This window comes from Monodon monoceros, unplaced genomic scaffold, assembly GCF_005190385.1.
Source record: "Monodon monoceros isolate NGI ecotype Baffin Bay Population unplaced genomic scaffold, NGI_Narwhal_1 Super_Scaffold_12, whole genome shotgun sequence".
In the NCBI taxonomy this organism is placed as follows: domain Eukaryota; kingdom Metazoa; phylum Chordata; class Mammalia; order Artiodactyla; family Monodontidae; genus Monodon; species Monodon monoceros.
The window spans coordinates 167,685,741-167,701,811 of record NW_021703768.1 but is presented as its reverse complement, the minus strand read 5'-3'; the positions used below and the strand labels follow the sequence as shown (position 1 = coordinate 167,701,811).

Sequence of the window (16,071 nt, the reverse complement as noted above, 5' to 3'; positions counted from 1 at the left end):
ACAAGAGGGAGAGAGGGGAGCTTGGTTACCCCAGAGGGGGAGCCAAGGGGACTTCCTGGAGGAGGGGGTCACCAGTGTTGGGGTTTAGCAGCTGAATAGGAGTTTACTAGTTAGGACAGGGCATGCTTGTATGAAGACTTGTGGGGGGAGGAGAATGGCAAATATATGGTGTCGAGGCAAGGGTGGCAAGTGGTGAGAGATGGAATTGTGCAGTGCCTCGAAGGGATGTGAGCAGGAAGAGATGGATTTGAGGGCTGACTGGAGGGAAACCCCGTGTTAGAATCCGCTTGGGCCCTTGACTGCAGTGCACGCACAGCGGAGCCCTCCCGCTTCTCATCCAGCGACTCCGATTTCGATGATGACGAGCCCCGCAAATTCTACGTGCACATCAAGCCCGCCCCGGCCCGGGCCCCAACCTGCAGCCCCGAGGCAGCCGCAGCACAGCTTAGGGCCACAGCTGGCAGCCTCATCCTCCCTCCTGGCCCAGGGGTGAGGCATGGGGAGGTGCTGTGTGTGGGGCAGGTGGGGCTGGCTGGATGCCACCGACCTCATGCCACCCCTTTGTCCACAGGGCACCATGAAACGCCATTCTTCACGTGAGTAGCCTGTTAAGGGGTCTTCAGTTTGATGAGGAGCACGTGGAAGGGAGACTGGGCCTGGAGTGTGGGTGTGGGTTTGAATTCCAGCTCTGCTGTGTAACTTGGGGCAGGCTGCTTACCCACTCTGATCTCCTTTTATAAAATGGGGTCATTATGAGAATTAAATGAGAGCCAAAAGGGATCGCTGGGGCTGGGAAAGAAGCCAAAAACTGGAGACAAGTTGGCTCAGGTTCGAACCCCTCTCTGCCTGATTTGCTGGTCACCTTGGGTAGCTGACTAGACAGCTCCAAACCTTGGTCTCCTTGGTGTGTGGAGTGGGAAGCAGTGCAGGCCTGGCGACAGAAAGGCTCAAGGAGGTACATCTCTTGCAGGGGACACCGCTGGGAAACTACAGAGGCCTCGATCTGCCCCAAGGGCTGGCAGGTGGGTTCCATGGGAGGTGGGGCACTGGGCCCACATGAGTGGGCAGGTGAGGGCCGTCCCTGCCTCTCTCCTCCTCCCCTGTTGCCTCCCCATGTCTCCGACTCCCCTTCTCTTATCCTGGCAGGGAGTTAAGGGCGTGCCATCTTTGAGGGACCACTCAGTCATTCCCTTGATGAACATTTATTGAGCACCTTATGTGTACTTGTGCTATGCTGGGTTCTGGAGATAAATGACCAAGACAGATGCTCCTCAGAGTCCCATTCTAGAGGCTCAGATTTTTTAAATAGTAAATAAGTTAGAGTATATTCGATGCTTCCAAGTGCTGTGAAGAAACTGAAGCAGGCAATGTGATGGAAAATAGGAGTGGGTGACTTTAGTTGGGGCCGTGGTGGAGGGGTAGCAGGGGAGGTGCGAGGACTCTGAGCTGAGCCCTGAAAAGGAGCAGGAGGTGGCCGCAGGGAGATCGTGGGGGACAGAGCTCAAGACCAAGAACAGCAAGTACAAAGGTCCTGAAGTGGGAGGAGGCATGGAAACACCCCTCTTGTCCATTCCCTGTCCCCAGCTGTGCAGAGAAGCTGCAATCGGATGAGCAGGTTTCCAAGAACCTCTTTGGGCCTCCCCTAGAGTCCGCCTTTGACCATGAAGATTTTACAGGTGATGGGGGTGGGGCTTCGGGGACGCGGGCGGCCAGCAGGAGGAAGGGTGGGGCCACTGCAAGGATAGGAGGCTCAGGACCGTGGGCCAGGCCGGAGGGAGGAGTGTGGGCGTCCTTTGTGGGTCAAAGTGAGGGTGGGCGAGGCCATGGCACGAATAGGCGGAGCCGGCGAGAAGGTGTGGCCTTCGTGGGAGTGAGGATGACAATGAGTGGATAGGCAGGCATCAGTGGAGGTGAAAGTAGCCAGACAGCATGGCCTGGGGTGGAGGGGGTGTGGGGGAGACATCGAATGGGGGCGGACCTTCCTCGACATGGGCGTGGCCTGCGGGAGGATGGACGGGACTCCGTGTGAGTGGGGTCTGGAGCTGGCTGTCCCCTTCCCTACCCCAGGCTCTAGCAGTCTCGGCTTCACCTCCAGCCCCTCGCCTTTCTCTTCCTCGTCGCCCGAGAACGTGGAGGACTCTGGCCTGGACTCACCGTCCCACGTGGCACCCGGCCCCTCCCCGGATTCCTGGGTTCCCCGCCCAGGCACCCCACAGAGCCCACCTACCTGTAGGGTGCCGCCCCCAGAGTCGAGGGGGACACAGCCTCTGCTGCCATCAGACTCACCACGGCCCCTTGCACCATCCCCGGGTCCCTGGGGGGTGGAGGCTGTGGCTGGAGGAGGTGAGTTCCTCCACCCCTAGTCTGAGAGTTATCTGAGTCCTGGGGGAGGATTGAGCACCTAATGTGGCCAGGGTCTGAACAGGGTGCTGGGGACACAGCCGGGACCCAGGCAGGCAGAAACCCTCACCCTTGCAGGGACAATAGTGATATGGATATTTAACAAGGCAGGAGGTGGCAGGTGCCTGGTGAGGACTCAGAAGGGTAGGGCCTCCCTGAGGAGGGAACATCTGAGCTGGGATTTGATGGAGGTGAGGACGCAGCCATATGGACATGGGGGGGGGGAAGGGCATTCCCAGCAGAGGGCACAGCCTGTGCAAAGGTCCTGGGGTGGAAGCAGGCAAGACCCTTTGAGGAACAGTTAGGAGGCCAGTGTGGGTGGAGCAGAGTGATGAAGGGAGAAGGAGGGAGTGGAGGGGGAGATGTCGGCAGGGAGATGGGATCAGGTGGGGGCTGGTGGTCCCAGGGAGAAATGTGAGTTTTACCCCTAGCAGGGTCAGAGCCACAGGAGGGAGGGCTGTGAGCAAAGAAGGGGTGGGACCTACTTGGATTGCAGGCTCTCTCTGACCGCTTGGTAGGCAAGGATGAGAGCCAGAGACGAGGGAGGTGAGTCCAGGTAAGTGGTGATGGGGTAACAGTGGGGAGAAGGCCAGAAGACAGTCACGGGACCCAGAGAACAGAGGAATCAGGGCAGAGGGCCTGAGGGCAGCTGAAAGGAGAGGGAAGGGCAGAAAGAGCAGGGAAGATGGGGCGGAAGAAGCTGGGGTGGGGGCGTGTCAAGGCTGGGCCTTTAGATGGCAGGTGGATGGGGGAGGCCAGGCTGGAGCACCCTGTGGACAGCTGTATGAAGACATCATCAAGCTGAAGTGGGATGGAAGGCTGCCCAGGGAGAGGGTAGGAGAGCGCCCAGGGTGGAGCAGGGGCAGGGCTAGAGGGGGGGAGGAAGGAGGGGATTGGCTACTGGTTGGCTCCTGGGGGCCTGAGTCAGAGGGACTGTGGGCTGTGACCACATGAGGTCCCCAGCAGTGGTGACGGGGTGGCGGGGGGTGGGGTGGGGGGCTTGGTACCATCCTTGGTTAAAGAAAGATCCTGGTTGGAGCTGGTTCAAGGGAGGGCTCAGGGGAGTGAGTGTAGACCATGAGTGTAGACAGATAAAGTTGTCTGCGCTTTACAGTAAAACTAAGGTTCTCAACTGGGCCAGTTATGCCCCTCAGGGGACACTTGGCAATGTCACCACTGTTACTTGATTGTCACCACTTGGGGGCGGGGTATACCTGACGTCTGAGGGGTGGAGGCCAGGGAGGCTGTTCAACACCCTGCAGTATTCAGGGTGGCCCCAGCATCATGAAGGATCCAACCCTGTTGAGAACCTTGGCACAGCCTGGGGTGTAGGTAGGAGGGGAGATGGGCGAGTAAGCGTTTGTAGATGGAGCAAAGCAGGGACACTAGTGAAGCAAGAGAGCGAGGGGAACCTAGGTGTTACACCACGATTAGTTAATTTAGAAGGGTGTGACTCAGACGCAACCCAGGGTGGGAGACTACCCTTGGAAGTGCCGAATGTTGGGTAAAATGCCTCTGCCAAATCCCCACCCCCCCCGTAGAGTGCCTACCTCCTGAGCATCCAGCCCTTGCTTGCATACCCCCAGTAATGGGGAGCTCACCCCTTATTGAGCCACCAGTGTAGTGTCTGGGAGACTCAGGGTTGCAGATGGTGTCTACAGTCCTGTCCAGCACCTTCTCTGTAGCCCTAGGACTCCCAACCATCAGGGGGTCTCCTCCTATAAGCCCAACTCCCAGTTTGGGGCTGAGTTCCTCCCCTGGGGAGGTTGGAGAGGCCCAGGCAGCAGCTCAGCCATGTCTGTTCTTATGCTCATTCCCCAGACTTGATGCCTGTACCTGCTGACCTTGCAGCCAGGGAGGGCCTGGCAGCCCCACCCCGGAGACCTCGCTCCAGAAAAGCATCCTGTCCCCTCATGCGCAGCAACGGGGACCTGGTAGGGTGAGGGGGGGGGTGGCAGGAGCCAGGCTGGGGGTCGCCTCCAGGGTCAGCATCGGGGCACTGCTGCTAGGGCGTTCACAGGCTGGCCTATCTTCTTCCCTTCCAGTCTCGTTCCCTGAGCCCCTCCCCACTGGGCTCTTCAGCCCCCAGCACCATCCCAGAACGGCCCAGCTTCTCATCCCAGACAGGACATGGTACGTGGGTCCTCTCTGGGCCTCAGTTTCACCTTCTCTGATCCGGGTGTGTGGCTTAGTGATACAATGGAGGCCGTGTCGGCAGAGGGCGGGTTCTGGAGCCTGGGACCTGTGCTCACTCTGCCTGTCCCTCGTTCCCTCCCTGCCACCCCCAGGAGTCTCCCGGGGCCCAAGCCCTGTGGTCCTGGGCTCCCAGGATGCCCTGCCCGTGGCCACTGCCTTCACTGAGTATGTCCACGCCTACTTCCGTGGCCACAACCCCAGGTACACAGTGGTGGGGCACAGTGCAGATGGTGACAGGCAAACATAGGGCTCCCTGGGGGCTGTGCATCTAGGTTCTGGCAGGGACAGCTTTCAAATGGGTTTCATGATCTGCTTTACCGTGGGACAGCTTTGAACACTGAGCTGAACAACCAGACCCATCCTGAGGGCTGTAGGAACCATGGAAGGCATTTGAGCAGGGCTAGGCATTGATGTAGCCACGGTTTAGAGGAACTCCTCTGAGGCTGCTGTGGGCGTCAAACTGAAGGGAGCAAGACCAGAGGCCAGGCCCGTGGAGGGGGCAGGTTAAGGGTGAGTTGAGGGACCAGGGATAATCTGGGGGCGGTGCCCAGACGAAAAGACCTTAAGATCAAGCCACAAAGAGGAGGAGAGTATTGGACCGGAAACCTAAGCTGAGGACAGTTACAAAACTGAATGTTTTGCTTTGAGCTTCCTGGTGGCCTGGGGAAAAGAGAACTGGAGAAGGGGGTGTTCCTGTCTCCTTCAGCCCAGCGTGGATTCTTCCTGGTGTCTGGATTGCTGTCCAGGCAGGGACACAAGAGGTGGAGGCTGGGGCTGGGAGGCTGGCCATGGTCAGAGCCTTGCTGATTCTGAGGGACCTGGTGAACCACAGGCTACAGTGAAACTAGGAGAGAGGGGAGCGTGAGGTGCCAGGCAGAGCCCTGAGCCAACGCCCAGTGCCTTCACCACCCGCCCCCACCAGCTGCCTGGCTCGAGTAACTGGGGAGCTGACCATGACCTTCCCTGCTGGTATCGTGCGCGTGTTCAGCGGAACCCCACCCCCACCGGTCCTCAGCTTCCGCCTCGTGCACACGGCCCCCATTGAGCACTTCCACCCCAATGCTGACCTGCTTTTCAGGTACTGTTGAGGAAAGGGAGAAAAGTTAGGGGGTTCCAGGGACTGGTGGGGGCCAGGAGCACCCCGGCTCTGAATTCCTGTTCTGCCTCCCGGGATTTGCTGTGTGACCCTGGGCAAGCTGCTCTCCCTCTCTGAAACTCACTCTCCTTCTGTCTTTTGCTTCCCACCCTCGCCCTTCCCTGGGAGTTATGCTTTATTGGCCCCAAAGTTAGCCTGGGAATCTGCATCTTTAGGAAGCCCTTGGTGTAGGTGGGATGCTGGAGGCCCTTGGGACGGCATCTCCCGAGGGTTGGGGTGATTATTCCCGGTCTCTGCAGTGACCCCTCCCAGAGCGACCCTGAGACCAAAGACTTCTGGCTCAACATGGCGGCTCTGACTGAGGCCCTGCAGCGTCAGGCAGAACAGAATCCAGCTGCCTCCTACTACAACGTAGTGCTGCTGCGGTACCAGGTGGGCCAGGTGGATGGGGGGTGGGCAGAGGGGGCAGGGAGGGGATGGTGAATGGGGACAGGGTGAGCAGGCAGCAGAAATGGAGGCTGATAGCAATGACCGTGGGGTGAGCTGTAGGCGGGGTGGGCAGTGTAGGGGGGCCTGGCCTCCACTAGTGCAGATGGCCCCATCGTGCAGATTAGAAGAGGTCCGATCCCAGGACCTGGCAGCTGGCACCTGTCCCCAAGACTTTGTTAGGATGGGGCACTCGTCTGCCCTCTGCTGGAGACGTGTTGTAACACGGCCTGTCATCAACAAAGAGCCCCTGGGGTGTCCTAGGCAGTGCAGTCAGGTCAGTTGAATGGCAGGTGGCATGGCAGGGGCAGTGTGGCTGAATAGTATGCGGTGTGGCAGGACAGGACGGCTCAAGCCGTGTCTTCTCTCCTGCTCTCCCTTCCCCTAGTTCTCCCGCCCCGGTCCCCAGTCCGTGCCTCTGCAGCTGAGCACCCACTGGCAGTGCGGGGCGACCCTCACTCAGGTCTCGGTGGAGTACTGCTACCGGCCTGGTGTCACAGCCGTGTCCACGCCACTCACCAATGTCCAGATCCTGCTGCCCATAGGGGAGCCTGTGACCAACGTCCGCCTGCAGCCGGCTGCCACCTGGTGAGGGCATGTGGGAGGCCTGGGGAAGCTCAGCAGTGCCCCCAGAACCTAGCAGAGCTCCCTTTGATACACCAACTGAAGGGTCCACCCTAGGCCTGACCATTCACTGTGGGCTCACCTTGCTTGGAGCTAAGGGTGATATTACTAGCAATAATAATGTCTGACACCGAGAGCTTCCTACATGTCAGGCTTGTTCCCTGTGTTCTGCACACACTGACAGGCTTGGGGCTTTTAGCAATCCCTCAAGGGGTTGGCCACCATCATCCCCACTTATGGAGGGGGAGCTGAGGCACACAGAGACTAAGTCACTTACCTAGGTCACACCAGGATTTCAACCCAGCCACCCACTGGTGGTCCCTGGCTTTTAGTCACTGCACAATGTTGCCTTTGTTTTGTACAAAAGGTAGAACCTGCCACCAAGAAGCCAAATTTATAGGGCCGAATGCATCATCTAAAAGTGCTGCAAGGCTGTAGAGCCTTCAGGAACCAGCTGCTCCATACCCCACCCCCATTTCACACATGGGAAAACTGAGGCCAGGAAGGAGACCCGGCTTTCTCGGGTCATATAGCCAAGAGGCAACTGAGCTGGCACCCTGGGCTCCCAATGTCCTTTCTGGTGGAGACCGGACCAATCTTCTCTTGATGCCAGGAACCTGGAGGAGAAGAGGCTCCTATGGAAGCTTCCGGATGTGTCCGAGACAGGGGGTGAGTTATGATTGTGCTTAAGGTCTTGGGGGTCTCAAATGGGAGAGGCTTATTTCAGCTAGGGGAGAGGGAATTCCCTGGCGATCCAGTGGTTAGGACTCCACTTTCACTGCTGAGGGCGCAGGTTCAATCCCTGGTCGGTTAACTAAGGTCCCGCAAGCTGCGCGACACAGCTAAAAAAATTTTAAAAACAAACTAGGGGAGGATTGGGGATGTGCTAGGAGCAGGGCAGTGTAGGCATCAAGGAAAGCTTGAAAGGGCTTTGACGAAGCTGGAGGAGAGGGCATCCCAAGGGGTGGGCACAAGAGGTGTAAAGGCCCTGAGGCAGGATTCCTTTGCAAACCACACACAGCCCCGTGGGGCCAAAGGAAAAGGGTGCAGGACACAAGAGGAAGTCAAACGGAACAGACAGAGCCACAGATCAAAGGGCTCGGGTGCAGGGCTGAGGAGGAGCCCAGGTCACAGCAGGACTGGGGTCGGGGAACAGGACACAGCTGACCTCAGACCTCCCCAGGCTCTGGCCGCCTGTCTGCCAGCTGGGAGCCATGCTCGGGGCCCAGCACACCCAGCCCTGTGGCTGCTCAGTTCACCAGCGAGGGGGCCACTCTGTCCGGCGTGGACCTGGAGCTGGTGGGGAGTGGCTACCGCATGTCACTGGTAAAGAGAAGGTTCGCCACAGGTACGCCCTCGCCCTGCCGCTGCGCATCCCCGGAGCCAAGACCAGGCCGGGCTCTGAGCCCCACTCCCTGCTTCTGCCAGGGTGCGGGGGTGGAGGAGGCATTTGGGGCGTTTGGAAAGGATAGGTGGGTGTTGGGGCCTGGAGACCCAAGATGGGGGGCACAGGTGGAGAGGGGTGGTCAGGGCCCCAATGAGAGGGATCAAGAAGTGTCCCCTACAGGACTTCCCTGGAGATCCAGTCGTTAAGACTCCGAGCTTCCACTGCAGGGGGCACGGGTTCGATCCCTGGTCAGGGAGCTAAGATCCCATATGCCGCGGGTGCAGCCAAAAAAGGAAGAAGTGTCCCCTGGCCGGCATCCTTGCAAGAACCCAAGGCAGGGAGCCAGAAGCCCCTCTGGCGCACCCATCCCCACCCCCATTCTCCCGTCCCCACAAGGGGCTGCTGGGGTCCATGGGGCAGTGGGAACAGTGAGTTACAGGGGGGTGTTTTGAAGAGGATTGGGGGATCCCAGGGTAGGGGCAAGAGCCCCCCCTGCACCCCTCACAACCCTGCCTCCACAGGGATGTATCTGGTGAGCTGCTGAGCCTGCAGAGGTCGACCAGCACCACTGGCCCCAGCTCTGCACTGCGTCCTGGTGCTCACTGACTGCTCCCTGGCCCTCCTGCTAGACCCGAGGGTCCCCCACCCTGGCCTCCCCTGAGGCCCTGACTCCATGGAGAGGATCCCAACACTCAGTCTGGCTGAGCCTGAGATCCACTCCTGCTCATGCCAACTCTCATGCAGGTCCTTGGCCTTTTAATGTTCTTTAAATAAACACTCTATTTTCTAATAAAATAAATAACAAGCCTTTTCCTGCTCCAGGAAGTTTCCTTCACATCGCCAGAGAGGAAAGGAAGAAAAGACGGATGGGTGGGAGAAATCTAATATCCTTAATAATCCTTAGCCCTGCCCCTCCACCCCCACCTAGCCCGTGTGGGGCGATACTGGGGGGAGAAAAAGCCAGACGTGAACACCCCCAGCCCCATGGACTCCTCCAGTCCCGTGGGCTGGTGGAAGAGAACAAGGGCCAGAGGAACCTAGAGGGGGATGCCAGAAAGACTTCCTAAGCAGAAGGCATTATAAATGGGGCTTTGAAGTTTGAGTAGGAGTTTGCAGGCTGGATATGGGCATGCCAGGCAGAAGGATGGTGAGTTGTGAGTTCTGTGAGAAAGCAATTAGTCCACAAACACTGATTGAGCACCTACTATATGCCAGGCTGTAGAGACACAGCTATGAGCAGGAGAAAGCTCTTAGAAGCCGTGAGGCTGCAAAGTCAAAAGGTGTGGGTTTAGAGCCTGCCTGACCCCCAGTGGCTGCGTGTCTGAATCAGTGACTTGACCTCCCCAGGCCTCATTTGTAACCCACCTCACTGGGTGGTTGTCAAGAGCTCACATACTTTGAAGAGTACCTGGTACAGAATAAGCACCCCAGAAGTGCTGGTATTCTCTTATTTATTGGGGGTCCTGGGGTGGAGGGTGGTCCTAAGTGCAGGTGTTGTGCAAGGGGTAGCCCGAGGTGGGCCCAGGACAGGTGTGGTAATCAGCATGCTGTGGTGGAGAGCAGGTCTGAACTTGATGGAAAGTCCTGGGTCCCAGTGGACATGTGGGTATGCTGGGTGCCTGACCCTGAAGACCATGCAGATTCCAGGGACCAAGCCAGGGCCAGACGGAGCTCGGGAAGCAGAAAGCAGGAATTGGCCTGTGTGCTCTGATCCTCCCACCCTGTCCTCCAAAGTCAGGGTGTGTGTGGGGGGGGGAGAGGGGCCCGGCTGTACCTCAGTTTCCTCCTCTGTAAAATGGGGGGAAATTCTCTAGTTGGGAGAGGTCTGGGGAGCATCCTCAATTCAGAGCAAGTACACGATCAACACTGTCTGTATGAAGGGCAATTACAGTGGTCTCTGTATCAAATGGGGGCATTTCAGGCAGCGATGTCACCAGCACACACACTTCACTGCCTCCAACAGCTAGGACTTTGGAGCCACTGGAGGTGGGGCCTTTCCCTCTCCGGCCCTCAGCTCCTCAGCTGCAAGTTCATAGCCCACGCTCGCCCTATGGGGCTCTGCGGTTCCCTGAGCTCATGGGCCCCATAAAGAAGCTAGAATCAAACATCTGAGCCTATGGGATTGTCCCCTCCATCCAGGTCTTTGCACACATGCGTGCATGAGTGCGTGCATGCTCAGTGGCTTTGAGCCCTCTAAGACGGTCCCTTTGCTGGTCCTGAGGCTGAGTGGCTAGGGTGCCATATCCATGCTGTGGGCCACTGAGTGAGGAGACACTTTGCCACGGCTCTGAGCATTATCTGGGTGTGGGTTCTGGCCCATCTGATAAGAGATGGGAAAATGGCACCTCCTGGTGGCTTTCATTTGCTTTCTTTGGGTCACCAGTGAGGCTGGGCAACCTTTAAAATACAGAAGGCCTTTCTGGGTGCGGCCTCTTATGTGCCCGGACATTCAGAGCTGGTGTGACATGTGCCTACCTGGGAGGGTGAGTCCCAGGAGGGAAGGTGGTATCCCCATTTAACTGGCCAACCCCAGGCAGGTGGGTTGTCATTTGGTGGTTTACAACGCCCTGGTCTCCTACACCTGGGATGCCCCAAAACCTCGGTTTGGGGCACAAAGCAATTAGGTGACCAGCCAGAGGCCACCCCCAGTAGGTGAATGGCCTAATTGAGATAATTTTTTAATTGAGGTGACATTCACATAATAGAAAATTAATTATTTGAAGTAAACAATTCAGTGGCCCAATCACAATGTTGTCAACCATCCCCTCTATCTAGTTCCAGAACATTCCCATCACCCCAAAAGGAAACCCATTCTCATTAGCTGTCACTCCCCATTCCCCATCTCCCTCCAGCCCGCAGGCCTCTCACTGTTGTGGCGTCTCCCGTTGCGGAGCACAGGCTCCAGACGCGCAGGCTCAGCGGCCACGGCTCACGGGTGGCATGTGGGATCTTCCCGGACCGGGGCACGAACCCGCGTCCCCTGCATCGGTAGGCGGACTCTCAACCACTGCGCCACCAGGGAAGCCCCCCTGGCGCTTTTGAAGCCACTCTGGCAGTATAGCAGACTCAAACTTCTGACCGGGCAGATCTCAGTTTCCACGTTGCAAGCAGGGCTGGGTGTGACCCAGCTCCCAGGGCCCTCACGTTCCCCGGGAGATGACACAGGAAGGGGCCCTTGCCTGATGTGGAGGTAGATGGGCGGAGCCACGCCCACCAGATCCGGTGTTTGATTCCGGCCCTTTTATGGGGCTCACGAACGCAGGAAACCCAAGGGGACCCTGTAGGATAGGAGAAGACCTTAAGCCCAGGAAACGTCAATGGGCTCCAAAGTTCAAGGGTTTGCCGCCGCAAGAAAGTGTATGAGCCAGGGCCTCTGAGGCCTGAAGTGCCCCCATTTGATGCAGACATTTAATGTAATCGACCTTCAACCGCTATAGTTGTAGTATAGTGTACACCATGCAGTTGCTCTGTGCTGACCTTGCCCCCCAGACCTGTCCCAGCTAGAGGAACCGGGGTTTAGTTCCTCCACTTTACAGACGAGGAAACTGAGGCACAGCCAGAACCTGCCCCTTTTCCTCCACGGGAAGAAATCGCGATGCGAGAGGAAACAGGGGATGACTTGAACCATCACCTGGCTCACACTTGTGGACCTGGATCTTCCCCCTCCCCAGAGCTCCCAACTCTAACGTGTCAACACCAGAAACTTCTAGAGGCTCAGACGCAGCACACAGCAGGGTTCGAATCTTCACCAGCCCCAGTCCCAAGAATCTTCCAATCTGACTTCTGAAAATGCCAGCTCACGGCATCCAGACGTCTGGGGTCTCAGGATAGCTTATTGGGTTCTGAAACATTCTAACCTCTTGAAGAGCCACTGGGTTCAACTCGCCTCCCTGCCCCTCTTTTTTTTTTTTTTCCTGCCCCTCTTTTAATCATTTCTTCATCGAACACATGTTGGACCAACCCTGCCTGGGGCCCTGTGCCGGAAAAGGCGCTGTTTGCACACCTCCAGCCGCGGGGAGCTCACTTCCTGACTGTGGGCAGGACTCAAGTGGGGTCGTGAGCCGGGATAGGGGCGGGGGAGGCTAGAAGCGGCCTGGGTGGTGCCCTGCGGTCAGTGGAGGGGAAGGGGCGGGGCCGGGGAGGGAAGAGGGAGGGGCCGGCAGGAGAACTTGTACTGGACCCTGCAGAAACGGCCCAGCTGGGAGTGGGGGCTCCGGCGGAAGGCAGGCAGGAAGCAGCGAAGCCGGGAAGGGCGGGGGCGAGCCAAGAGGAGCAGGGATAGGGGTCGGAGGCTGGACGGCAGTCTGGGGGTGAGTACTGGGGGCCCCGGAGGATCTAGCGGAACCCTGGTGGGGGGCGGAGTTGGGGCTCTAGGGAAGCCCCTGCAGGTCCCTGGGGTCGGGTATCTGCCGCGTTTACCCTGAAGAGGCAGGGAGATCCTGGAGCCCCGGGTCTCAATAACCCTGTTGCCTTCACCCATCGGTAATAGTACTCGCCTGCGTCCCAAGGCCGGCTCAGTCTTGGCCGGGAAGGAAGCCTCACCCACGCCTGGGGAATGGGGGGAGACCGAGGCCACGTGGAGCTGTGGCATCCCTGATCCTGGACAATGTGCCGTCGCAGTCGTGGACACAGTGAAGCGACCCTGGAGCCCCACCTCCCATCCTCCTCCTAGGATAGGGTGGGATCCGAACCCAGGAGTGGAGGGAGCTTTGTATGTGCTGGCCGTTACTATTACTGTTATCGTTATTGTTGAGATTGTTAGCATACTGATTGAGAGGGTATAGGCAGGAACAGCACCCGGGTTCCCAGGTTGGGTTTATTATTGTTTCTTGAGGGAACCACTGCTGAACCCCAGCGCTGCCAGGCGCTGGACCAGGTTCCAGCCTGGGCACCCCAGTTCACAGTTTCCTCTGGGATCCATTCCGGTCCCTGCTCAGCCAGTGCCTGGCTGTGTTGCTTGCTTTTGGTTGCTCCTGGTCTCTGAATGTACCTCAGTGTCCCCTCTGGGAGGTAGCAAAATGACCTGGCTTCCATGAGGATGCCTGAGGTGTTAGGCAGTGGAAGCTCTTATGATGGGGGCGCTTCTGGTCACTGAAAGACCCCAAGTGAGTGATTGTAGGTCTCTGAGCCTCAGTTTTGCTATGTGTCAACTGGGGCTCATGATACGGAACTGTGGTGAAAGTGAAATAAGTCAGTAAGTGCAATGGCCACTCAGTGGGGCCCACAGAATGTCAGCCATCACCGTAAGTATATTACAGTTACGTCATTAGCCACCTTTCCAGGTTCTCAACCAACTTTCCCTCTGGGTCAGATTTTTTTTATCATGGCCACTTTTCAGATGGGGAAACTGAGGACCCATCCCCCTCCCCTCAAACCCTCTACGCCAGCCCTCCCCTCCCCCCCTCCCTCCCCCCCTCCCCTCGCCTCCCACCCCCTGGGGCCAGGGCCTCCCTGTTGTTCAGATCTGGAATTCAGGGCCCAGAGGAAGTTTGCTGGATTTGGGGCTGGCCCTGGGGCCGCCACTTTCTCCCACTGCCCTTTCAGTTCCCAAGGTGGCCACCGTGACAGACAGGGCTGAAGAGTCCAGAGGAAGAGGTGTGGCCCCTGCGTCAGGTCACTGGGCCCCCACCTCTTAGCAGCCTAGGTGAGCAGTTCATGTTTGCCCAGCCCAGCCTGGACACCCTCCCTTCCCCTCTCCCTCGCCCCCAGGGCGCAGAGAGTGATTCCTGCCAGGTACTCGGGGTGTGGGGGAACTGAGAAGGGGCCTTGGAGCTTCTCTGCTCCAGGCCAGAGCTTGGGGAATCCAGGCAAGCCTGTTGGCCCAGGGACCCTGGGGCTGGGCTGGGTTAGCCCAGGAGGAGGAGATAAGACGTCACTGAGCATCTTCTCTTCCTGCCAACAGCCTCTGAGGCCCAGAGTGGGGCAATAACTTGCCCCCCACCCCCCATGAGCCAGGGAGGATGCCCATTGTGGTCCCTCCACCTGATGGGAGTCTGGCTCAGCTTGATTGCCCCCCGTGATAGGGGAACTCACTACCAAGATAGCAGACTAAAGGAGGTCCCACCAGGTGGTGGTTAAAGGCAGGGACTGGGCTACCACTTGACCTCCCTTGAATGGGTTCCTTGACCTCTCTGTGTCTCAGTTTCTCCATCAATAAAAATGAGGCTAACATAGCCCTACCTCCCAGCGCAAGTGTGGAGTGTCGATGAGCTGATGGTGGAAAGGCTGCATGCAAGATATCGCATGTTAACTCTAATCCTGATTATGTGGCTCATTGGTGATATTTATCTTTGCATGAAAGAAATTGTGTCCGACAAAGCCTGGATGAGGGCCCTGACCAGGTGTGGAGGTCCTCCAGAAGGTTCCCAGAGGTTCAATTTGCACATCAGCCCTGGATCATTGGAAGATTCTGAGGTTGAACTGCGATGCACAGCCTGCCTCCCTAGCCTCAGTTTCCCCATCTAGGAAATGAGCCCAGAGATGCCGTTTGAGGCTCAGCTGGGGGCAGGGCTGGCATTTAATCAGGGGCCTATGTCCAGCCTCAGAATCCTTCCTGGACTCATCGTAGGTGCCCCGGGCAGTTCCTGCAGTGGGGGAGGGCAGGCTTAGCCAATGAGTCATCCATTAGGAGCCCTGGGACCTGGAAACAGAGGACTCAAGGGTCTAAAGTGTGTGTGTGTCACCCTGCCCCCTGCCACCCTTTCTTCCACGCCCAGGGGTTCACCAGAGTGAATGTTGGACGTATATTTGCATAAAACCCACTTACACACATGGTAAGCAGAGTTGGCCCATAATGAGGCTTTCTTACGAATTATCTTTACTGGGCTTTCTCTTCTTTTTTTTGTCCTGTTTACAAAAGCAACTCATGGTCCTTGTAAAAAGGGACCAGCCCGTCATTACTGGAAGGCCAAACTGGTATGAACTGGTGAGGGATCGCCCGCAGGTCCAGCTCATCAGTGTTCAAATTCCAGCAACCTGGTCTCTGGTAGGTGGGTGCCTTCTCTGTGCCTACCTTGCCCCCCCGGGAACTGGAACAGGGGACCTCCTTGGGAGGCTCAGTGAGAGCCACGGGGGCCCATCCACAGGCCAGTGGTTCGCACCCTCTCCTGCAAGCACCCCTGGCTCCCGTCCTTGGGTCTTCATTCCCGGGACTTACCCTTTTCTGGAAAATTGTCTCCTTCGCTGCCTCTGTTCCCCATTAGCCCATTGGCTCCCCAAACTTGGTGGTTTGTCTCCATCAACTTGGTTGGGTGCCCAGAACCTAGACCAGGGCGTTCAGCTCAGAGCAGTGACCAGTGTGCAAGTGATAGCGGTAGCTGCTGCCACCGATACTGATGTCGTCATTGTTGGCACTTCGTATATGTGTGACTTGGAGAAAAGGTGACCGCTGAGTCCTCTAGCCTTTCCCAGGGCTCAGGGGGTTATACACACAAATGGGGTTCTCCTGTCACCGCCCCCCACCCCTCACGTCTCCTTGTGGCAGCCCCAGAATGTTCCAGGCCCCCATCCCTATCCAGATCCCAGCTGAGCGTCGGTGGGGAGCGAAGGAGCAACTTAAGCCACGGTGGAGCTCGTATTTAGCACCTGCTGGGGGTGAACCGTGAGTGGGCAGCCGATGCCAGGCAGCCTCACAGATGAGGCTGCTGAGGCCTGGAGCGGGCGGGGGGCAGCTACTTGCCCCGAGTCCACAGATGACCAGTAGCCGGGTCAGGCCCTCCTTCCCCGGGGGCCACGGTGGCTGTCTTAGGAGCATCAGCTCTCTTGGTCCTCACGGCTGCTGGGTGAGGGCAGGGAACGAGCTGCCCTCACGTTCCTGATTCAAGAACTGAGCCCAAGTGACTGGGCTGTTTGGGAGCACCCAGGCCTGGGGGTCCCCGGAGCT

General features: G+C 57.9%; 1 protein-coding gene across 16 annotated transcripts in view; it reads left to right on the top strand.

The window, feature by feature from the left end:
• Positions 1 to 11,327, top strand: part of FCHO1 (FCH domain only 1) — a 30,104-nt gene extending 18,777 nt beyond the window's left edge. For 11 of the 16 annotated variants that reach the window (XM_029217053.1, XM_029217047.1, XM_029217050.1 and 8 more), the window contains 13 exons: positions 311 to 489; positions 572 to 596; positions 971 to 1,022; positions 1,585 to 1,676; positions 2,068 to 2,343; positions 4,222 to 4,334; positions 4,446 to 4,533; positions 4,689 to 4,797; positions 5,519 to 5,674; positions 5,992 to 6,124; positions 6,567 to 6,766; positions 7,416 to 7,471; positions 7,986 to 11,327. In XM_029217053.1, the coding sequence (XP_029072886.1) occupies positions 311 to 489; positions 572 to 596; positions 971 to 1,022; positions 1,585 to 1,676; positions 2,068 to 2,343; positions 4,222 to 4,334; positions 4,446 to 4,533; positions 4,689 to 4,797; positions 5,519 to 5,674; positions 5,992 to 6,124; positions 6,567 to 6,766; positions 7,416 to 7,471; positions 7,986 to 8,395 (1,889 nt within the window). In that variant the 3' untranslated portion in view covers positions 8,396 to 11,327. Of the gene's footprint in view, positions 1 to 310; positions 490 to 571; positions 597 to 970; positions 1,023 to 1,584; positions 1,677 to 2,067; positions 2,344 to 4,221; positions 4,335 to 4,445; positions 4,534 to 4,688; positions 4,798 to 5,302; positions 5,675 to 5,991; positions 6,125 to 6,566; positions 6,767 to 7,415; positions 7,472 to 7,985 lie in introns of those variants that run through there. The other 5 variants (XM_029217056.1, XM_029217055.1, XR_003792693.1 and 2 more) reach the window with 4 other exon arrangements.
• Positions 11,328 to 16,071: the final 4,744 nt, after the last annotated feature.